We start from the raw sequence: 24,174 nt of genomic DNA, 5'->3' as shown, positions 1-24,174 counted from the left end.
CTGCATTTTAGCTTCTTACTATTCCTCACACCTTCAAGCCACTGCACACAAATCCTCTACATATACACTTGAATTAGATGTTCTTCTCCCAGTGATGATCTTATGTGGAAATAACAGTTGTTGCTGTCTGTGGCTCCTTAGACCCATCTGTGAAAATCTGAATGTAATCGCTGTAATCCCTGTGCCTGTGATGTTCCTGGACCAAATCTGGTGCTTTATGGTTGTTCTTAATATTTAACAATTCAGTTTCTGTATTTCTTGCACTACCACTGCACCCTATAATACCAATTTGGCTAACGATCCATACACTACAAATTCATACTCTGACTTTTGGCTTTATTAATTTGACATATGTTCTTCAGCAGCATCTTAGCAGCTCCCCAGCGTAGATAATATTAATAAATAATTTAATAAAGCTTTGCTTTATTACTCTGCTAAACTGATCGGTAGGTTAATCTTTAGTCAAAATACAGCCACAGAAAGCAAAACTATTTTAACTGTTTGAGTCATATCTTTAAAATTCTTTCTTCCATTTTTTTCTTGTTTTCAGAGTTCATATCTTTATTAATTTTTTCACTAACAATTTAAAACTTCACTCTAGTTCCCATGTTTGCTCTTGGCAATTTTCTTCCTACAACTTAACAACTTAACTGTCGACCCATCGATTTTTACTGTTTATCTTGTTCAGGGTCACTGGATATGAACAGGTCAGCAGCTTGTTGCATTGCTAACACAGAGAGACAAACAGCACATCACATCTACAAGCATTTCAGATCATTAGCCAATTAACCTAAACCTACTAACTGCATGTGTTTAGACTGTAAGAGGAAGCTGGAGCATGCCCTGGTCAGGACCTTCTTGCTTTGAGGGAACAGTGCTAACCACTAAACATCAGATGTTCAACGAAATTAGAAGCAACTCCCTAGCAGCAATATTTGCAAAAAAAATCAATAAAAACAAATCTAAAAATACCAGCTATACAGCTATAAATGTAAATGTAGAAAATAGATGACTGAAAAATAATAATAATAGAAATGAAATTATAATTTAAGGTAACCTTATGTTACCTTAAATTAACTGACAGTGATTCTTGTCACTGATGGATGCTTTGTTGGTAGATTATCCACCTTTTCTTCCTGTGATTTTTCACCAAGGATTTAAAAACTATATTCACTAATAAAATATATGGGTTGACCTTAGCTATGTAAGGAGCACATGCTTGTAACTTGTTTTCACTTGGATATGGAGCTACTGTGTGAATGCACAAGGATCACAAGGATCCATGGTTAATCAAAACCTTGAAGTAAAGCTCTGATCCATTCTTTTCACGTTTCATTCATTCGTTGCTGTCTGCCAGAACTGTCCTAACATTAGAATGTTTTTAACTATACTATATGTTTACCTGCAATATATAAAATATTTTAATAGTATATTTTTATATAAAACCTGCAAGTGTGTACACTATATGAAAAATACTTTATTCAAATTATGAAAATCAAAACAATTCCAAACAACCTTAAACTTTCTTCAGCATTAGATAGTTGTGCTCTTTTGGCTTATTACATTTTTTGCAACACTGTTAAGTGTGAGCTGAGATACCAAAGAAGTAAGATGCACTAAAACCAGCATCAAAGGGGAAATAAATGAGTACCTTAAAACTGTCCTGCTGACTGTTACTTCTTATTTCTCCAGACATGAATACAATTCAAGCATTATTCAGTTATAAACACCTAGGCAAAATAGAAACCATGACCAAGGAGTCTCTTTGTCTCTCTGTTTGAGTATGTTTTGTAGTTACATAAAGAAAGCCATAAATAAGTGTTAAAGTCAGCAATCCCAAGCTGTTTTACCTCCTTTCAGTCAACTCAACATGGTGCAGTGCACACTGAGAAGAACATTAAACCAAATCCTTTCATAAAAACAGTTGCACTTTTTCTTGTCAAGCAGACTTCTAATAGCTGCAACTTGGAGACCACAACTTAAACTTCAAGGCAGATAATGGCATATGCGCTAAAATATAAAGTGATACAGCAGATAGAGTGATAACACTCCAAAATGAGAAAAAATAGTTTGTATAGTATGCTTTGCATACTGTGAAAAGGGATTAATTTATTAACCAATAGAGCTATGAATTGAAAAATGAGTGTTGTTTCACGCTTATTTTTCAATTTCTTGTGCTGTGCTGTTTAAAATGCCAGAACTAAAAGCCTTAGTCATTTTGTGCTCTTTGGTCAGCAGTGCTATTTAACGTCAGTCATTAATATGACATAATCTAAAATTTCAACAGCACAAAAATTCTGTCAATTAAAAATAAACAAGAATAAAAACATAGTCTGTTACATTAGATTTACACATATTAAAAAAAGCCAACAAAAAACATCCATTCACCGCCCCATTCCCTTCCACTTACCCTTATCAGGGTCATGGGGGAGCTAGAGCCTATCCCAGCTATCAGAGGGTGAGAGATGGGGTAAAAAACTATACCCCAAATAAAACTATAAATATATATTTATAACCGTCGATTCCTACATATCAGACTATCGGAATAATACGGTGGCTGGGAAGTGCAAATCGCAACAAATTAAAAAACCATAACAAATTAAAAACCCGCAACAAATTAAAAAACCCCGCAACAAATTAAAAAAACCCACAACAAATTACAAAAACCTGCAACAAATTACAAAAACCCACAACAAATTAAAGAACCCCACAACAAATTACAAAAACCCGCAACAAATTACAAAAACCCACAACAAATTACAAAAACTCGCAACAAATTAAAAACCCCCACAACAAATTACAAAAACCCACAACAAATTACAAAAACCCACAACAAATTAAAAATCTTTGACGGAAAGGGATTGTCTGAAATACTGGAAGTGACGCAACGATTAGCCTAATAGGGCTTTTGGAGCGTGGCCATGATTTTTGGTTGAGGCGCCATGTTTCTGCGCCAAACAAAGCGCTAGCGAAAGAGGAGCGAAAGTACATGGATAACACCAGCTATGGTTCGTACTTGCTGTGCGGTCGGTTGTAAAGTTAGATCGCACGACCGGCAAGGGAATAAGGTTGAAAATGGTTTATCTTTTCATTCTTTCCCCACCTGGGCGCAACATGAGACAGCTCTTGTATCAGAGTCAAAGGAGCTTTCAAAGAAAAGCGTCTGGACTTAAAGTCAGCAAAGAGGTACAGAAAAGAAGACCAGACACCAGCGAGGGAGGATAAGAAAGACAGACGCAACAACATTGTCATCCCCTATGTAGCCGGTGTATCAGAGAAACTCAGGAGAGTTTTCTCCAAGCATGACATCCCAGTGTATTTCAGACCCAACAACACGTTCAAACAGAAACTGGTTCACCCGAAAGACAAAACGCCAAGACACAAACTTAACAATGTGGTGTATGCTGTACAGTGCAGCGAGGAATGCCCAGACCTCTACATTGGAGAGACCAAACAGCCACTTCACAAGCGCATGGCACAACACAGAAGAGCCACCTCCACAGGACAAGACTCAGCAGTCCATCTGCATCTTAAGGATAAAGGACACTCTTTCGAGGATGCCAATGTTCACATTTTGGACAGAGAGGACAGATGGTTTGAAAGAGGAGTGAAAGAAGCCATCTATGTCCACTGTGAGCGACCATCTTTGAACAGAGGCGGGGGTTTACGACACCAACTCTCTGCCATCTATAATCCAGTTTTGAGATCCCTTCCCAGACGCCTTAACGCCCACTCACATCCTGGGCCATCTGACCTCAGGAATTCGCATGATAAGGTGGGGCCTGGTTTCACAATGAACACACCTGAAACTCTGGCTGATTTGGACCCACGCCCAGTTTCACACCTTGGCTCAGGCGATTAGAGGATCATCAAGGGGTCCTTTTGTCCCTCTTTGGGGGGGGTTACTCCCACTAGGTTTATATCTGGGACTCTCCACCATTTGACCTTAGAACTGAAGAAGCTTCTCGGATGAGAGGTGAAACGTCTTCAAGCAACTTAAAGAAGTCCAGACGCTTTTCTTTGCAAGCTCCTTTGACTACGATGACCTAGATGACTGAGAACCTTCACAGACCTCTTGTATCAGATGTTACCAAAAGAATGCGTCTAGTCTGGATAGCAGCTGTGAGACGAGCTGATATCCAGTTCTCTTCCATCTCCAAATATCTGTTGGTGTGCTCCAGACATTTTCATTCCGGTAAGTTATAGATATGTTCATATCACTCTTTATCTGGTCTTTAAGTCTGACGTCACTAGCATGGGCTCAAACGGCTGCTGCAGGTCCATAAATCACTGAGAGTTGAAAAACTATCTAAAGTCTTTCATCTGTAATAAAATGATCAGCGCTCTGCTCTACCATGTGTAACAATTGAGTTTATCATCCAGGCAACCATGAAAACGAAGCGGAATTTATGACATTTAACAGAGTTAGAAGTTAGCAGGAAGTTAGCTCGCTAGCTTCCATCTAAATGAGGGATTTTGGAAACAAATTCAAACGTACAGCTCTGCTATCACTTTCAACATAAATGAAGGCAGAAAACTAAACAGCAGTGACGTTTTCTAGGGTTACTGAAGGTTATATATAATGATTTGCTACGTCACCACTAGCGACACAGCTATGTTAGCATAATATAAACAGGCTAACTTTTTTCCACTTGATAAAAGTTATCGTTAGGATTCTCGGTGGTCTGGAACAAATATACAGTGGGGCAAAAAAGTATTTAGTCAGCCACCGATTGTGCAAGTTCCCCCACCTAAAATGATGACAGAGGTCAGTAATTTGCACCAGAGGTACACTTCAACTGTGAGAGACAGAATGTGAAAAAAAAATCCATGAATCCACATGGTAGGATTTGTAAAGAATTTATTCGTAAATCAGGGTGGAAAATAAGTATTTGGTCAATAACAAAAATACAACTCAATACTTTGTAACATAACCTTTGTTGGCAATAACAGAGGTCAAACGTTTACTATAGGTCTTTACCAGGTTTGCACACACAGTAGCTGGTATTTTGGCCCATTCCTCCATGCAGATCTTCTCGAGAGCAGTGATGTTTTGGGGCTGTCGCCAAGCAACACGGACTTTCAACTCCCGCCACAGATTTTCTATGGGGTTGAGGTCTGGAGACTGGCTAGGCCACTCCAGGACTTTCAAATGCTTCTTACGGAGCCACTCCTTTGTTGCCCGGGCGGTGTGTTTTGGATCATTGTCATGTTGGAAGACCCAGCCTCGTTTCATCTTCAAAGTTCTCACTGATGGAAGGAGGTTTTGGCTCAAAATCTCACGATACATGGCCCCATTCATTCTGTCCTTAACACAGATCAGTCGTCCTGTCCCCTTGGCAGAAAAACAGCCCCATAGCATGATGTTTCCACCCCCATGCTTCACAGTAGGTATGGTGTTCTTGGGATGCAACTCAGTATTCTTCTTCCTCCAAACACGACGAGTTGAGTTTATACCAAAAAGTTCTACTTTGGTTTCATCTGACCACATGACATTCTCCCAATCCTCTGCTGTATCATCCATGTGCTCTCTGGCAAACTTCAGACGGGCCTGGACATGCACTGGCTTCAGCAGCGGAACACGTCTGGCACTGCGGGATTTGATTCCCTGCCGTTGTAGTGTGTTACTGATGGTGACCTTTGTTACTTTGGTCCCAGCTCTCTGCAGGTCATTCACCAGGTCCCCCCGTGTGGTTCTGGGATCTTTGCTCACCGTTCTCATGATCATTTTGACCCCACGGGATGAGATCTTGCGTGGAGCCCCAGATCGAGGGAGATTATCAGTGGTCTTGTATGTCTTCCATTTTCTGATGATTGCTCCCACAGTTGATTTTTTCACACCAAGCTGCTTGCCTATTGTAGATTCACTCTTCCCAGTCTGGTGCAGGTCTACAATACTTTTCCTGGTGTTCTTCGAAAGCTCTTTGGTCTTGGTCATGGCGGAGTTTGGAGTCTGACTGTTTGAGGCTGTGGACAGGTGTCTTTTATACAGATGATGAGCTCAAACAGGTGCCATTCATACAGGTAACGAGTGGGGGACAGAAAAGCTTCTTACAGAAGACGTTACAGGTCTGTGAGAGCCAGAGATTTTCCTTGTTTGAGGTGACCAAATACTTATTTTCCACCCTAATTTACGAATAAATTCTTTACAAATCCTACCATGTGGATTCATGGATTTTTTTTTTCACATTCTGTCTCTCACAGTTGAAGTGTACCTCTGGTGCAAATTACTGACCTCTGTCATCATTTTAAGTGGGGGAACTTGCACAATCGGTGGCTGACTAAATACTTTTTTGCCCCACTGTAATCTCATGGCAGGTTGCTGTAAAAGGACCAAACTTCAGCCAGGAGAGCAACTGAGATAATTCATCCACAAGGATGTATAGGATTAGTCATTCATATACTGCTGCATAGGCTGGGCTGTAGCTACATCGTAAGGTTTTAAAAACTGAGCTTTCAAATGATTAGTGGTGATAAAAGCAGAGGGAGGCCAACAGTGATCACTGACTGCTTTTAGGAGCGCTTTGTTTGGCCCAGAAACATAGCGCCTCAAACAAAAATCATGGCCACGCCCCCTCTCGTGACATCACGCTCCAAAAGCCCAATCCGGTTGTTCAGTCTGACGTCACTAGCCGTGTCTGGACCTAAACTCCGCTGCAGGTCCATATATCAAATGATCACTATGGCATTACTGAGAGTTGAAAAACTGTCTAAAGTCTTTCATCTTTAATAAAATGATCAGCGTTCTGCTCTACCAGGTGTAACAATTGAGTTTAGCATCCAGGCATCCATGAAAATGGAATTTATGACATTTAACAGAGTTAGAAGTTAGCAGGGAGTTAGCTCGCTAGCTTCTATCTAAATACAATATAGCAGAGGTGGGACCAAGTCATTGTTTTGCAAGTCTCAAGTAAGTCTCAAGTCTTTATCCACAAGTCAAAAGTCAAGTCTCAAGTAATGTCAGGCAAGTCAGAGTCGAGTCTCAAGTCACTGGTGTAAAATTCCGAGTAAAGTCACAAGTCTGAAATTTTGAATTTCAAGTCGTTTCGAGTCTTTAAAAAAAAACGAAAAAATAATGTTGCAGTTATATGCTAAATGTAAATATTAGACCATGTAATTTTTAAATCTGTGTTTTTCTCAACACATGACGAAATAGTGAACGTAGAAAATATACACAAATTGTGAAATTGCACCTCTATAAAATGCAGCTCAATTAAACCTAGCTCCTAGAATAATTTTCACCGACGGTTCTGAGATAAGCTGCATGTTATTCTTGGATGCGGTTGTAGGACTGGCTTTAAAATCGCTTGACAAAAATATCATATACATTAAAAAAACTGCATCACCAACGTAGCCTGGACAACATTTGCTAGTTAGATGAAGTCAGCTATCTCATCGTAGCATATTTATATGCATATTTATAATCATACGGTTCTTGGAGTGAGTGCATACACTCATGAAGTTTAGTAACTTCAGGTCACTGCAACAAGCCCAGGTACAGTTTACCGACAGATGGGTACAGGACCTTGAAATGCACAGTGTAGAACGAAAGACCATCGTACCTATCATAAGTTTACCAGTCTCACAAATCGTCGTCATAAATACACATTCGTTAACCGTTTATTAATATAACCTTTGAGCTCAATGGTAATTAATTAGTAGTGGAAATAATTTCTGGTTCGCATTACTGAAATGTAGCAGTGACAATAATATTGTATGCTGTAATCGCACTGGGCAATTGGTGATACAAAAACCTGTTTTACCCTGTGAATAAAAGTATATGTTTTTGTCAATGTACCATGGTAATAACAGAAGCGAAACACAATATTGTGTCAGGACAATTCACTATTTATGCACAATAAATAAAGGAGCATAGCGTGACAATTTCTGTTCAGCGCCAGACTTGCTTGTAACCTATATCACCAATTATGTTAAGAAAAATGACGTATTAACTACTACAAAACTCTGACCTTTGTGGGAATGCTTGGAGCAGACTAACCTGTGAGCTGGAGTGTTCTGGGACGTTATATTTTGTCTTTGAATGGCTGCAATCCAGGCCATCCGTCGCCTCTTTGTTACTTCGGAAACATGGCTCGAACAATTTCTCTTCAACGACGTAATCCGATAACAACCAATCTCTTTACCCGTCGGCTTCCCGTGGCTGTCATGCGACCGGCTATTGCAGTTAATAATACAACAGCTTCTTGACATTTTTGTGTTTCTTTTTATCGCTGTGTGACTGATTTCAATTGAAAGCCTGCGTGCGCTAATACCTCTTGCCACGAGTTCCCAGAATCCTTTGTGGTTTTACCCCTGAATGACGTCACATTTTCAATCTCTATATTTGGGGTGAAATATCAAGTCTTTTCAAGTAAACCGGTTCAAGTCCAATTCAAGTCCCAGGTCATTGGTGTAAAAGTCCAAGTCAAGTCACAAGTCTTAGAAAATTTTTTCAAGTCAAGTCTAAAGTCATAAAATTAATGACTCGAGTCTGACTCGAGTCCAAGTCATGTGACTCGAGTCCACACCTCTGCAATATAGCATGTCCTGACTGCGGGGTTTTGGAAACAAATTAATGAAGACAGAAAACTAAACAGCAGTGACGTTTGTAGGGTTACTGAAGTTGGGCTAGCTGGTATATAATGATGTGCTACGTGACCGCTAGCGACACAGCTATGTTAGCATAATATAAACAGGCTAACTTTTTTTCCACTCGATAACAGTTAACGTGAGTGTTCTTGGTGGTCAGGAACAAATGTAATCGCATGGCAGGAGGCTGTAAAACATAGGTGCCAAACTCTGGCCCGCGGGCCAAATCTGGCCCGCAGCCTAATTACATTTGGCCCAAGAAGCCATACCAAATTACTATTGGAGCTGGCCTACTGGTATTATAGAGCTAATACATATATTGTTTAGTATTAAGCTTTGCTTGTTCCATATTCAGTTTTTCAGCAAAACTTGTTTGAGTCCATAAGAAAAGATTCATTCTTATATCTAGAGGAAGATTTTTTTTCAGTAAATATTAACGTTAGCCCGCGACTTTGTTCCAGTTTTGAATTTTGGCCCACTGTGTATTTGAGTTTGACACCCCTGCTGTAAAAGGACCAAACTTCAGCCAGGAGAACAACTGAGATAATCCATCCATAATACGAAGTTAGTCATTCATATACTGCTGCATGGGCTGGGTTGTAGTTACATCCTAAGGAGCTTTTTGAGATCAAATACAAGAAAATACATAGCATTAAACATGTTAACAACACAAAAGCCATATTAGGCCCGGAAGTAGGATTCGTCGCGTCATCACTGAACAACCGGATTAGGCTAATCGTTGCGTCACTTCTGGTATTTCAGACAATCCCTTTCCGTCAAGGATTTTTAATTTGCTGTCGGTTTTTGTAAATTGTTGTGGGGTTTTTTAATTTGTTGTGGGTTTTTGTAATTTGTTGTGGGGTTTTTTAATTTGTTGTGGGTTTTTGTAATTTGTTGTGGGTTTTTGTAATTTGTTGTGGGTTTTTGTAATTTGTTGTGGGGTTTTTAATTTGTTGTGGTTTTTTAATTTGTTGCGATTTGCACTTCCCAGCCACCGTAGAATAACCTTAGGTAGCCAAGTTTAACTAGCAACAAAAACAAAATCTTAACCATTAGAAAAACCATAAAAAAATTCACATCAGTTCAACAGATATCATTAATTACAGCAACATTAATGAATGGTTTATTCAATCAGGATTTATAGTATATTATAGCACAGAAACAGCAATAGTAAAGGATATGAATGATAACTTATGGCCTCTGGCAGTGGAGTCATCTCTGTGGTTGTTCTACTAGACCAACGTTCAATACTGCTGACCACAGTATACTACAGAGTTTTATTACAGAGATTAAAACACCATTGGTACTGCACTGCAATGGTTTGTATCATATCAATCTAATCGATTCCAGTATATGCATGTAAATAGAGTCTTGCTCACACTCAACAGTTAGTCACAGGGTTCCACAGGGTTCAGTGGTGACATCGATGCATTTTATATTCTAAATGCTTCCCTTGGGCAATATAATTAGAAACCTGCACATATTTTTTATTGCAGGGTCATCAGATCCAGCTGTAAATATATGCTTTGTAAAATTAGAGAGGATGTTTGTCTCCCAAATTTACTAACTTATTCTGTTCACAATTCTTTTGTGAACAAAATAAGTGACAATTTTTATTGCACAATTTTAAAGCATTTCTAGGCGGTGGGAGGCTTCCACTTGGCCAGTCTCTGAATATCCTCTCAGTTTTTCGTGGATGATGTGGTTCTGTTGGCTTCATCAGGTGGTGGACTCCAGCTCGTACTGGAGCGGTTCGCAGCCGAATGTGATGCGGCCGGAATGAGAATCAGCACCTCCAGGTCTGAGGCCAAGATCCTCACCAAAAAAAGGTGGTGTGCCCACTCTGGGTCAGGGATGAGCTACTGCCCCAAGTGGAGGAGTTTAAGTATCTTGGTGTCTTGTTCATGAGTGAGGGGAGACGAGAGCTGGTGCTGTGGCTGCAGTGATACAGACATAGTACCAGTCCATCGTGGTGAAGAGAGAGCTGAGCATAAAGGCAAAGCTCCTCTCCCAGTCAATTTACATCCCCAAGCTCATCTATGGTCACGAGCCTTGGGTAGTGACATGGATACAAGCAGCAGGAATTAGCTTTCTCCAAAGGGTGGCTGGCCTCTCTATTAGGGAGTCTGCCAGAGTAGAGCTCAAAGTACTCTAGAGCGGCTCTGCCACATCGAAAGGAGCCAATTGAGGAGGTTCGTGCATCTGACAAGGATGCTTCTGTTCCGGGTATGTCCCACCGGGATGAGGCCCCAGGGTAGAGCCAGGACACGCTGGTGAAATTATATCTCTTAGTTGGCCTGGGAAACCCTTGGTGTTACCCTGGACAAGCTGGAGGAGGTGGCTGGGGAGAGGGAGGTCTAGGTTTCTCTGCTTAGGCTGCTGCCCCCGTGACCCAGCTCCCGATAAGTGGAAGAAGATGGATGGATGGCTGGATGGTGTGTGTTGTCTGGCTTCTGCATAACAAAAAACAAAAAAAAGTAACTTTAGTGGTTGAATGTTATGGGTGATTAATTAATTTTCCAGTTCATTGTTTTCCCTAATAAATAACAATATTAGTTTTAGTTTAAAAAAAGGTTTAGATAGATTTCTAAAACATTTAAGTTTTCTTGTTTTATGAGAGGTGGTCAAATAAATTTGTTAACCACTGTTACAATGAGAAATGCAGAATCAAGTCTAGTTATAAGGTGTTTAGTTAAAGAAGGCAAGGTTTCTATAGGAGAAATACAGAAATCTGCATTTAAGCTTCTGAAATGCTTTATTGTTGTGTGAGCACTTAATTTTTCCATGTTGGACGTAAAATGCATAATTATGTAACGTCTTTGAACTAGTTTGCTCATGATAGCACTCGAGGTCAATCTCTTTATCACTGAGCTGTTGCAAATTAATAGACCACAAAAAAACAATTCTAGGAGAAAATAAATTATATTGCTTATAAGGAAAGATGATTGTGCGTCACAGTAAGTTTCAAAAGTTTTTTTAAATTAAGTTTTTGCCTCAGTGCAGTGAGCAAAATACAATGATTTGTGATTTATTTTAATACAGTTGCAATTAGTGTCGGGTATCGTAATGTGTCAAGTGGAAACATGGTATCCATGGATCCAATCCAAAGATGAACATCAAAAGCTGAAATCTGCCACTTTGTTAAATTCCTTAAATATTTCACCTGCAAATATTTGATAACAGTATGATTCATGTGTAAATAAAGATGCATGTGACAAACTTGCTTCGCTATTCTCAATAGGTCCATCATCACACAACAGCAGGCACATGACCCAAAGTCAGAGTAACTAGAGCTCACACTCACCCAGCAGCAGTCCAGAAAGTTTTCAGAGCCAAAGAGGAGATTACAAAATAACTAAGCCGTTCTCTTTCTGACTGCGATAGTCAGCATTCCTAGCGAAACTAGGGAAATGGGTTATTAATGTTGTCCCTTTTATTTCTGTGCTCAGTTAGAGATTTACTCCCACCTTGTGTGTTTTTGTATTTATGCGGAGTTTACAACACCTTGCCTGATTTTCCACAATGCATCTCACGACAGAAGAAACAATAGAGCTTGGACTCAATGACCAGGGGACAGACAATCCTGCATTTGGGGTAAGTGATGTGTTGTCTTTATCTGCTCTAAAGTTTCCACATTGATTTTCTTTCTTCTTTCGGCGCACCGGCTGATCTTGATTGATTTTTTTGGTGTCATAAGACTCCAACTCTGTCACAAAGACAAATGGAAAACATATAATAACACAGAGTCACTACTTAAGATTTTGACAATGTTGTATGTTTGCTTATATTAGCAGACTAGAGTTAAAAAAGAGCTACAGTGTGATATCCTTTCAATACAGCACTAAGAGCTAAATGTAAGCCACTCTGGAATGTGAAATCAACAAAGGGTGCATGTGTTGCCCAAAAGGAGGGATATGTAAGTGGAGCGGACTCCATGGCTGTTTGTGTATAAATGGGGAAAAAAAAGTTTAGACTGCATGTGGTGTTCAAGTGTACACAGCTGACTTTAAGGCTGATGTTTTCCTCTTCCTACCCATGGCAATTGACTGAAGAAAGAAAATTGGAACATAAACAAACTCCACTGCAGATGGGCAAGCACGTGAATCTGTCATCATCTGCAAAACTGGGCCTTGTTTATCATATTTAGCTAACCTTGTATTATATATCAAAGCCTCCTCCTTTGGGGAAAATCACATCTTCATTTCACGTCTCTCTTTTAAGTTAGTTTTATTAAAGTGCATTGTACACAACACGCATCTACAATTGTCAAAGTTTTGTTTTAGCCTTTTTGGAAGAAAGGTCTACTTATATTTTTCTCTTAAATTTTAACCTCTACAATAGTTATCTGGCAAAAACATGCTAAAAACAAGTGTTATAAGATTATTGTGTCCCTTGAGTCTGTAGGATTTATAATACATTTATGATCCTATGTGATATTTCATTTGAGCAACAAAGTCACTTTGAGAGAAGGAAAATCAACACACACACACACACATGCACACACCCCCACACACCTTGGAAGAGCAAGAGATACACGACTAAAGTAATAACAGCTCGGACATCACCTGTCTCAACAAGGCCACTTTTCATCAGTATGTCCTCTTGTGGAACCAGGACATATTGATAAAAAGTGTACTGTGGCATCCAAACCCATGAGTAGTTATGAATTAACAGACGACCAATATCCACACTGACCGAGAAGTACCTGGCACCTGGTGCAATCAAAGCAAGAGATCCAGAGACTACAGCCAGCACAATGGGAACAATAGTGAGATGCATGGACACGATAAGCCAACTCTGGTAGAAAACAGCATTTTAACTGAGCATCTGCTGAGCTAAGGATAAAGCAACTGCCTCGTCTCAGGTATGAGATCAAGTAAATAAATGGTAAATGGCCTGCATTTGTATAGCGCTTTTCTAGTCCTTAAGGACCCCAAAGCGCTTTACACTACATTCAGTCATTCACCCATTCACACACACATTCACACACTGGCGATAGCAAGCTACATTGTAGCCACAGCTGCCCTGGGGCGCACTGACAGAGGCGTTGTGCATCAAGGATGCAAGTAAAGAAAGCCCCTGTGGTGAAGAAGAATCAGGAAAGCTAATGTTAGTCGGTCAATTGAGACAATACTAGCACATTGCTGAAGAAGCTAACAGCAGTCCACGATCACTTGGCAGAACTTGATCACCTGACCATCAGGCAACTCCTGTACATAGCTTAACGGTTGAGGTTAAACGTTAAATAAACAATCAGCTTATCTATGAATAGCTCACTTGTCTCTTTAACTTCTTGTTTTATTGTCGTCTAAATCCAATTTTAATGTATTCCAAGAGCTCTGGAGCAAAAGTGGTGTGGCACTGTATTAAAATGACCCTTTTTTTGGCTGTTTAATGTGATCAAACAGTGTTGAGATTACTTTTAATGGGAGAATGAAAAATCTAACTCAGTATATCAAAATCATCCATCCATCCATCTTCTTCATCTTATCCGGGGCCAGGTCGTGGGGACAGCAAGTTAAGCAGAGAAGCCCAGACCTCCCTCTCCCCGGCCACCTCCTCCAGCTTATTTGGCACCAAGGTGTCCCCAGGCCAGCCAAATAAGAGATATGATCTCTTCAGTTTGTCCTAGGTCTGCCCTGGAACCTCCTCCAGGTGGGACATACCCAGAACACCTCACTCAAGAGAAGCTCAGGAGGCATCCTTATCAGATGCCTGAACCACCTCAACGGGCTCCTTCCGATGTGGAGGAGCAGCGGCTCTACTCTGAGCCCCTCCCAGATGGCTGAATTACCCTTGGGAGGAAGCCCATTTCCGCTGCTTGTATTCGCAATTTCTCCAATCCTGCTGTCTATCTCCCGCTCCCTTCTCCTGTCACTCGCGAACAAGACCCTGAGATACTTAAACTCCTCTACTTGCGCAGGAACTCAAACCTGACCCAGAGTGGGCACTCTACCCTCTCCGGGTGGAGGTTGGAGAGGATATCAAAACCCAGACATGGTTTTGTAGCATATTGTTTGCCTCAGTTTTGAAAGGATGTAGTGTATAGTCATTTTATTAAGTAGCATCTTACATAATAAACAAACCTAAAAACATTATCAAATAGACTTTTGGCAGTTAATATTGAGATGTCTGTAGAGTGAAAAGCATTTTAAACATTAAAGTGAGAAATCTGACTCAGTGACTCAAAACCCAGACAAATAAAAACAATGCAGCAACAGCTGAAGATTTGTTCAGCTGACCCTGACGTGAACAGCTTACCCACATCCAGTCATATGTATTTCTGTTATCTGTAGATGCTGGGTTACAGGAAGAGAGCCACTAGATGGAAGCAAATAATAACTGAAGCAAATGTCTGAAGATGCTTCTTGCTGGAGAGGAAATGTGGTACAGATGGGTTTGCAACTGAGTGGTTGAGACTGATGGAATGGTGACATTCACACAACAAGGTGTCAACTTTGTTTGACGAGATGAGTGCAGAGCAGTCAAAGGAGCTTGCAAAGAAAGGCGTCTGGACTTCTTTAAGTTGCTTGAAGACATTTCACCTCTCATCCGAGAAGCTTCTTCAGTTCTAAGGTCAAATGGTGGAGAGTCCTAGATTTAAACCCAGTGGGAGTAACCCCCCCAAAGAGGGACAAAAGGACCCCCTGATGATCCTCTAATCACATGAGTCAAGGTGTGAAACTGGGCGTGAGTCCCAATCAGCCAGGGTTTCGGGTGAGCTCATTGTGAAACCTGGCCCCACCTTATCATGCGATTTCCTGAGGTGAGATGGCCCAGGATGTGAGTGGACGTTAAGGAGTCTGGGGAGGGAACTCAAAACTGGATTATAGATGGCAGACAGTTGGTGTCGTAAACCACCGTCTCTGTTCAAAGATGGTCGCTCACAGTGGACATAGATGGCTTCTTTCACTCCTCTTTCAAACCATCTGTCCTCTCTGTCCAACATGTGAACATTGGCATCCTCGAAAGAGTGACCTTTATCCTTTAGATCCAAAATGGACTGCTGAGTCTTGTCCTGTGGAGGTGGCTCTTCTGTGTTGTGCCATGCGCTTGTGAAGTGGCTGTTTGGTCTCTCCAATGTAGAGGTCTGGGCATTCCTCGCTACACTGTACAGCATACAGCACATTGTTAAGTCTGTGTTTTGGAGTTTTGTCTTTCGGGTGAACCAGTTTTTGTCTGAGTGTGTTGCTGGGTCTGAAATGCACCGGGATGTCATGCTTGGAGAAAACTCTCCTAAGTTTTTCTGATACACCGGCTACATAGGGGATGACAATGTTGTTGCGTCTGTCTTTCTTATCCTCCCTCGCTGATGTCTGATCTTCTTTTCTGTGCCTCTTTGCTGACTTTATGAACGCCCAATTAGGATAACCGCATGTTTTGAGTGCTACATATGTGTGTTCCTTCTTTTTCCCTTTAGGCTTAGAGGGAACATGTTCTGCCCGGTGGTGTAGGGTCCTAATTACTCCAAGTTTGTGTTCCAGAGAGTGATGGGAGTCAAAGAGGAGGTACTGGTCCGTGTGTGTGGGCTTCCGGTAAACTTCGATGTTGAGGTTGCCATTCTCTTCAATGTGCACAGCGCAGTCCAGGAAAGGCAAACAGTCGTCCTTTGTGTCTTCCCTAGTGAACTTGATGTTTTTATCCAAGGCGTTAATGTTCGCAGTGAAAGATTCCACTTCTTGTGTCTTGATTTTGACCCAGGAGTCGTCTACATATCTGTACCAGTGGCTGGGTACTCTTCCTTTGAAAGAGCCTTCCTTTCCAATTCCTCCATGTAAAGGTTGGCTACAATAGGTGACACAGGGGAGCCCATGGCACAGCCACGTTTTTGTCTGTAGAAGCCTTCATTGTATTTGAAGTATGTTGTGGTAAGGCAGAGGTCTAACAGTGTGAAAATCTGATCGGGTGTGAAGTTGGTTCTGTCTTCTAAGGAGCTGTCTTTTTGTAGTCGTTTTCTGACAGTCTACACTGCCTCCGTGGTGGGTATGCAAGTGAAGAGAGAGACTACATCAAAGGACACCATGGTTTCATCTGGATCCAGGGTAAGTTTCTGGACCTTGTCGGTGAATTCGGTGGAGTTCTTGATGTGGTGTGGGGTGTTCCCCACGAGAGGTGCAAGGATGGTAGCAAGGTGTTTTGAAATGTTGTAAGTAGCTGAGTTTATGCTACTGACGTGGGACACCTTCTTTGTGGATTTTAGGAAGTCCGTAAAAGCAGGGTATGGCATCCCCTGGGTAAAGGTGGTGATATGTAAGGCAGTCAATGATTTTGTCCTTTTCAAGGTCTTGAAGGCAAGCTATAACTTTCTTTTTTCTTTTTCTTTTTTATTTGTAGCTGCTTGTGGGGTCTCGCTTTAAGGCTTCGTAGGTATTGTTGTCACTGAGGAGAGTAATGATCTTTGTGTGGTAATCTGTAGTGTTTAGGACCACAGTGTATCTTCCCTTATCAGCTGGTAAAATAGTGATGTTGTGGTCTTTGCTCAGGGAAGCGACGGCCTGCTTTTCTTGTATTGTGAGGTTGGACGGAGGGACTTTGGCACTGGAGAGGGTGGCTGAGACTTTCATCCTGATTTGCTCTGCTTCTGTCGGTGATAATTTATTCATCTGTATGGCAGTTTCTGTGGCTGTGATGAGGTCCACTATGGGCAACTGTTGCGGAGAAATGGCAAAATTGAGTACTTTGGCTAATACTCTCTTTTCAGGTTCAGTGAGATTCCGGTCTGAAAAGATCTTTACCCATTTCTCCTGTCTTCAGGTGTGTTTTCTTCTCTGAGTTGTGTAGGTTCAGAATGAGGAGTGTGTGTTTTTGAAAGCAAGGTGTGAAATTTTCTGTGTTGTCTTTCTTTTCCTTTAGAGCATAGGTGTCAAACTCTGGCCCGCGGGCCAGATTTGGCCCGCAGTGTAATTACATTTGGCCCGCGAAGCCATACCAAATTACTATTAGAGCTGGCCTACTGGTATTATACAGCTAATATATATTTTGTTTAGTATTAAGCTTTGCTTGTTCCATATTCAGTTTTTCAGCAAAACTTGTTTGAGTCAATAAGAAAAGATTGATTCTTATATCTGGAGGAAGATTTTTTTTCAATAAATATTAATGTTAGCCCGCGACATTGTTCCAGTTTTGAATTTTGGCCCACTGTGTATTTGAGTTTGACACCCCTGCTTTAGAGTGTTGGGCCTGCTGAGCCTTGTCCACAAACTTGTAAACCTCTTCTAAGATTGGAGAGGGTAGAAGGGTTTCCAGTTCCTGCAGAGTCTGGCTGATCTTGATCTGGATGGCATCTATAGTGAAATGGACCTGTCTTATCCTTTCACTTAAAAGCTGATTTTGGCTCAGACAAAAACTGGTTCACCCGAAAGACAAAACTCCAAAACACAGACTTAACAATGTGCTGTATGCTGTACAGTGTAGCGAGGAATGCCCAGACCTCTACATTGGAGAGACCAAACAGCCACTTCACAAGCGCATGGCACAACATAGAAGAGCCACCTCCACAGGACAAGACTCAGCAGTCCATCTGCATCTTAAGGACAAAGGTCACTCTTTCGAGGATGCCAATGTTCACATGTTGGACAGAGAGGACAGATGGTTTGAAAGAGGAGTGAAATAAGCCATCTATGTCCACTGTGAGCGACCATCTTAGAACAGAGGCGATGGTTTACGACACCAACTGTCTGCCATCTATAATCCAGTTTTGAGTTCCCTCCCCAGACTCCTTAACGCCCACTCACATCCTGGGCCATCTCACTTCAGGAAATCGCATGATAAGGTGGGGCCAGGTTTCACAATGAGCTCACCCGAAACCCTGGCTGATTGTGACCCACACCCATTTTCACACCTTGACTCATGTGATTAGAGGATCATCAGGGGGTCCTTTTGTCCCTCTTTGGGGGGATATTCCCACTGGGTTTAAATCTAGGACTCTCCGCCATTTGACCTTAGAACTGAAGAAGCTTCTCGGATGAGAGGTGAAACATCTTCAGGCAACTTAAAGAAGTCCAGACGCTTTTCTTTGCAAGCTCCTTTGACTACGATGACCTGGATGACTGAGAACCTTCACAGACATGAGTGCAGAGCACAACCTCTGAGACACAGCAGGTTTCAAAGACAGTTGTGTCCCACTGTGGACCTAGTGATGAAGACTTTAGTGAATTTTAGAACCTTCTGGTTCTAATATGTGAAGCACGTAGAAAGAATGCTGTTGCAATAGTATAGACCCTGTTAATACATAGTGATTAAGTACACTGACAAAGCGATGGATGGATGGATTTCATGAAGATTCCGCCATAACAACAGTGTCCAATAGTGTCTTTGCTTTGTCCTTGGTTGTTTTGGTTGGGTTGTCTTTCTCTCTTTTCTTTTTTTTCTTTTTTGTTGGCGCACGGGGCGGGAATGTTGTACAAGGAGAGGTGTTAGAAGTAAAATATTGACCGAATCACTGGATGATAATGAATGACATAATGAATGAGATGAATGACATGTCCATACCTGTTTGGTCGGGGGCCAGGTTCAAAATGACTTCATCTCATAATGTTGCCCAATAGGGTGAAAACTGTGCCACTTTTGTCAGAACACAAAAGGTGAGAAAGGAGGGAAGGCATGCTAGGAGGAAGCAAGAGAGAAATAAGGCTAGAATTGCAAAGGTGAAAGTGGTGAGATTCTAAATGAAGGGACTATGACTGGTAAAAGAAGAAGGAAGCTAGAAAGATTGTATAACATGATATACAAGGTCAGACATTTCTGTACACTCATTATGGGCATGTATGTCATGGTAGTTTGGGGCTTTTAATTCTTTCTTTGAATTCTACATCTTTAATGCATTTTTAAAAAAAAAAACAAGAATTAAGTGGACAAGTTCGAATTTATATTGGATTTCTTTAAACCATACAGGGTTAAAAACATACACACAGGCTCATATATATATACATACACTCACTTAGATATTTTAATAAATATGCTGAAGGTTCTCAAGTGTCTTTTGATTTGGCAGGTTTAAGGCCTGTTAACTTTTTATTAGTGCATCATGATTGAATAGAATTCGTAGTTTCTCTTTGCAAGAATGAAAAGGATTTCTTTGAAAGAACTCACTGGTTCAATAAATACTCAGATGAATTTGAAAATTTTAAGGAGGCGGCATTATTCTTAGAGCTTGACTCAGTGAAGCTCTATGATCTACAAAGTTTAACATCATTAAACTGGAAAGATGCAGACTAAAAACGAAGCCCCTGCTCCAGTATAAATACCTTCAATCACAACTGAAGTGTATGCTTTCTGGAGAAGATTTTTAGGGTAAGATGAGACAACAATTAAGCTACAGTATCTCGCCAGAATGGCAAGAGGTATACTGGTGGTTTAAAGGTGAGGCTTTCAAACCTCCCTGTATCAGCTATCAATGATGGTGTTTTTTTCACTTAATGGTGGCCTTCTTCACATGCTCCAACATCTGTATGGACTTCATTTTGAGAGTTCAAGTGAAATGTTATCAAAAAATGAAATTCTAATCCAAAATCAAGTACCTAGGCATGCAGACTGCTTCTAGAAATGTTTGTGAAAGAATGGGTCGTTCTAAGGGGCTCAACAAATTACAGTGTGATACTGTGGTAGGATGTCCTGTGTCACAAGTCCAGTCATGGAATTTTCATACTATTATTCCACAGTCAACTGTTAGTAATATATAACAGAGTGGAAACGATTGGGAAAAACATCCACAAAGTGGTATTCCACATTACAGTTTTTTCTGAATGCTTAAACCCTAACTGTGATTCCTGTAGCACAATCTCTAAAACTATTCAGACTTATAGCAAAACCACTCACTGAGTTTGCAAAACTAAAAGCACAAAAACTGCTTTGCACTCAGTTTGCAATTTTGTAACACACACTTTGCAAAACTGTAGGCACAATTCACTGCACAACACTCAATTACCAAATTTCCAACACACTCCTAGCAAAAGTATACACATGTATGGCTATCATTAACACTAATTTGCCAACTGTCTGGCACACTTTCACATGTGAAAACTTTTTTAGATAATTAGTTCACTTTGCAATCAGCCTAAGCACTATAATACAGGTAAGCTGTGTGTGCGGAGTACAATGGAGGGAGCAGAAAGAGTGAGAAGTAGAGGAGGCCGAGGAAGAGGACGTGGAGGTGAAGAAGTAGGATGAAGAGGACGACAAGGACAAGGAGGAGCAAGAGGAAGACAAGGAGGGAGGAGAGGAAGATGAGGAGGGGTGAGAGGAAGGGTAGGAAGAGTAAGAAATAGAATCACTGATGACATCAGAGCTACAATAGTGGACCATGTAATCAACCGTGGAATGACCCTGAGGGTAGCTGGCCAACGGGTCCAGCCTAACTCGAGCCGCTACACTGTAGCAAGTACCATAAGGACATCTTGAAATGAGAATCGGTGAGTATAGTCACTTCGCACAAAGATTTGTAGCACTGCCATATGCCAATGAGAAACACACCAATACCATTGATGTAAAAATACTGAAATTGTTACTTTACAGAATTGCTAGATGACCAGATGCTGGGGCAGAGGAAGCATGTTCACTGCAGACCAAGTAACCCATATAGTCATTATGGCGATTGCAAATAATCCTATACTTGGAAATAAACACTTGTGTTTGTTTTGATGTGTTTGAATAAACACCAGTACTTGAAGTTTGGATCCCTCTATGCTTATGGATCTATGACAGAAGTATGAGCTCAAACTGACATAGCCTACCTTGTGCACAGAGAAAGCAAAAGCCAGATGTGTTTTGTATTCATACCATCAGTGTGCAGTTGGCGCATTGTGTGCTTAGTAGATGATGGCTTGTGTGTACTGTTTGATACGGAAACACCATTTTTACGAAGGTGTGAAGAGTTAATCTAGCTGTGTTTTCTTTTACAAGAGAACTACAATGTTTTGATTATTGGGTGACAGGTTTTCTTATTTGTGTGAAGAGTTTTGCAAAATTAGCCAATAGTTACAATAAATGTGCTTAAGCAATCAGAAAAAACTGTAAATCACAAAGCAGCGTCAGCTGATGCTCAGGTGCATAATGGACAGAGGTCACCACTTCAGAGTCATTTGCTACAGACCTCTAAACTTTATGTAGCTTTTAGATTAGCTCAAGAACGGTGCATGGAGAATTTCATGCAATGGATTTCCTTGTCAGAGCAGTTCCATCTGAGCCTTACATCACCAAGTGCAATGCAAAGCATCATATACAGTGGTTTAAAGCATACTGGCACTAGACTCTAGAGCTGTAGAGACATGTTCTCTGGAGTAAAAATTGTGCGTCTCAATCTGGCAATGCAATGGACAGGTCTAGCTTTGGTGGTTACCAGAAGAATTGTACTTATCTGGCTGCACTGTGCCATGTATAAAGTTTGGTGGAGGCAAATTATAGAGTTGGGTTTTTCTCAAAAGCCGGGTTCAGCCCCATAGTTCCAACGAAAGGAACTCTTAATGGTTCAGCATTTCAAGATATTTTGGAAAATTTCATATTCTTAACTTTGTGGGAACAGTTTGGGGATGGCCCTTCCTGTTCCAACATGACTTTGCACCAGTGCACAAAGCAAGGTCTATAAAGATATGGATGAGCAAGTTTGGTGTAGTGTGGAAAGACTTGACTGGCCTGCAAAGAGTCCTGACGTCAACCCAACAGAACATAGTTGTGATGGATTAGAGTGGAGACTGTAAGCCTAAACCCAACACTCCAAAACCTAACAAACCTAACAGCCTAACACCCCTAAACCTTGTGGACAGGCTTCCCAAAAGAGTTGATGCTGTTATACCTGCAAAGAGTTGTGCAACACGAAATTAAATCCTATGGATTAAGAACAGATTGTCACTCAAGTTCATACAGCTGTGAAGCCAGACAAGCAAATACATCTGGCAATATAATGTCGCTATAGCTTTGTGTTAAATGAGGTTAAACTGCGGTTTATTTCTTGTTTGAGCTGCTCCAGGTTTTCATATTATTTTAGAGGACTTTGTGAATGACACTTTTCATTTTGGATTTTAGGTCCATACTAATGTTCTCTAAATCCAAACAAACTTTGGCAGCATAGGTGGTTGGACCCGTTCACTCTCAGCACCCCTTTTGTTTGACCTGACTGTCTGTTGGCATTACTATGAGGGTAAATATGTTGTAAATGTGAGAGCTTGTAAAATAAAAGGAGAGAATGTGTAGAAAAAATATGAACTTGTAATTTGAAATGCTTGCGTGTAAAAAATGTTCACATACTTGTGATTTAAATTTATAGAAAAAATATTCACAAATTCAAGGATGGACATTTTCTCAAATATATAACGAGAACTGCAAATTTTTGTATTGTTATTTGTTTTACTATGTACAACTGCAACCATGTGATCAAAACCAGTCAAAAATAGAGTCTTTGTAGAAATGGTGCACAGTGGCACTGCTTCGGGATATTGTGTTGCAACCAGAAATAATAAAAAGCACTATCTGCTTGGATGCTGGTGAAATTGCTCAATGAGGTCCATGCCAATGCATTCAATGGGACCTCCATTAATGATAGCAGGTGCAAAGACGCTAGATGCCAGGACCGTGGAGAGATATCAGAAGTGGAAGTGTGATTAAACGTTGGACTCCACTGGCTGCAATGGGGATGCACCACAGGGCCTCCTTGGGGCTGAGATCGGCCATCAGCTGTGGGTCCCTGCCAGCTCCCTGCTGCAAGGTGATCCTTAGCCAGCATTATGGCCAGCTTGAGACTTGCTGGCTGATGACAGCCAAACTGACTCTGCTGTTTATGCTGGGAACCCCTCCATAAGCTGCATCAGTGTCAGCATGTTCAACAGCTAAGCTTCCCCCAGGCTACTCAATTGTGGAGCCTCCTAGTGTAGGCGAATGGCTAACCTCTCACCCCCATCTCCCCTTCCAGGAACCAATAGCAGTGATGCTCATGCAAGAGTCCCAGTCGGTCCATGATGATTTGCTGGATGTTGAGAAAGCAATTCCTAACAACCACCTAAAGGCTAAGCTCTAAGCTGCCACTTCTACCAGAAGCAGCAGCCACAGTGAGCATTCAAATATCCTTGGGCAAGATACTAACCCCATGTTTGCCTACTGGTGGTGGTCAGAGGGCCCGGTGGCGCCTGTGTCCGGCAGCCTCGCCTCTGTCAGTGCGCCTCAGGGCAGCTGTGGCTACAATGTAACTTGCTATCGCCAGTGTGTGAATGTGTGAATGACTGAATGTAGTGTAAAGCGCTTTGGGGTCCTTAAGGACTAGAAAAGCGCTATACAAATGCAGGCCATTTTTTTTTTCATTCTCGGGTGCCCAGCACGTCTCCGCCGTGGCCTGTAAAACTTCAGGGAAGTCCTGGGGGTCCTCCCTCTTGTCCATTGGGTGGAGCGTCAATGCTCGGACTCTGGGGAGCAGAAACAGCGGTAGTGAGGAGCCAGCCCAAGCAAGCAGACATTTGAGCAGCCTTATCTGCCGCTTGGACTGTTCCTGCCGCTTGTCTAGAAGATGGCGCTGTGTCCCCACCAGGTCAGTCACTATCTTGGCTTGCACCTCCACTGGCTGAGCAGACCACGGATCCATCGTGACATGCCTAAGTTTTT

General features: G+C 41.3%; 1 protein-coding gene and 1 pseudogene across 1 annotated transcript in view; one reads left to right on the top strand and one right to left on the bottom strand.

Annotated features, from left to right (window-relative positions):
• The first annotated feature begins 11,978 nt into the window (after positions 1-11,978).
• LOC147325180 (solute carrier family 23 member 2) overlaps positions 11,979-24,174 on the top strand; it is a 67,772-nt gene continuing 55,576 nt past the window's right edge. The window contains exon 1 of the mRNA XM_086299561.1: positions 11,979-12,183. Within this exon, the coding sequence (XP_086155687.1) occupies positions 12,112-12,183 (72 nt within the window). The 5' untranslated portion in view covers positions 11,979-12,111. The remainder of the gene's footprint in view (positions 12,184-24,174) is intronic.
• On the bottom strand, positions 15,248-24,154 carry LOC147325182 (uncharacterized; annotated as a pseudogene).

Source organism: Aulonocara sp. 'chitande type north' Nkhata Bay, linkage group LG7, assembly GCF_057382095.1.
Source record: "Aulonocara sp. 'chitande type north' Nkhata Bay isolate Kocher_YH1m ecotype deep benthic linkage group LG7, A_spYH_male_GT1.1, whole genome shotgun sequence".
Classification (NCBI taxonomy): Eukaryota; Metazoa; Chordata; class Actinopteri; order Cichliformes; family Cichlidae; genus Aulonocara; species Aulonocara sp. 'chitande type north' Nkhata Bay.
Note: the sequence above shows the minus strand (reverse complement) of the source record. Positions and strands in the feature narration are given on the sequence as shown.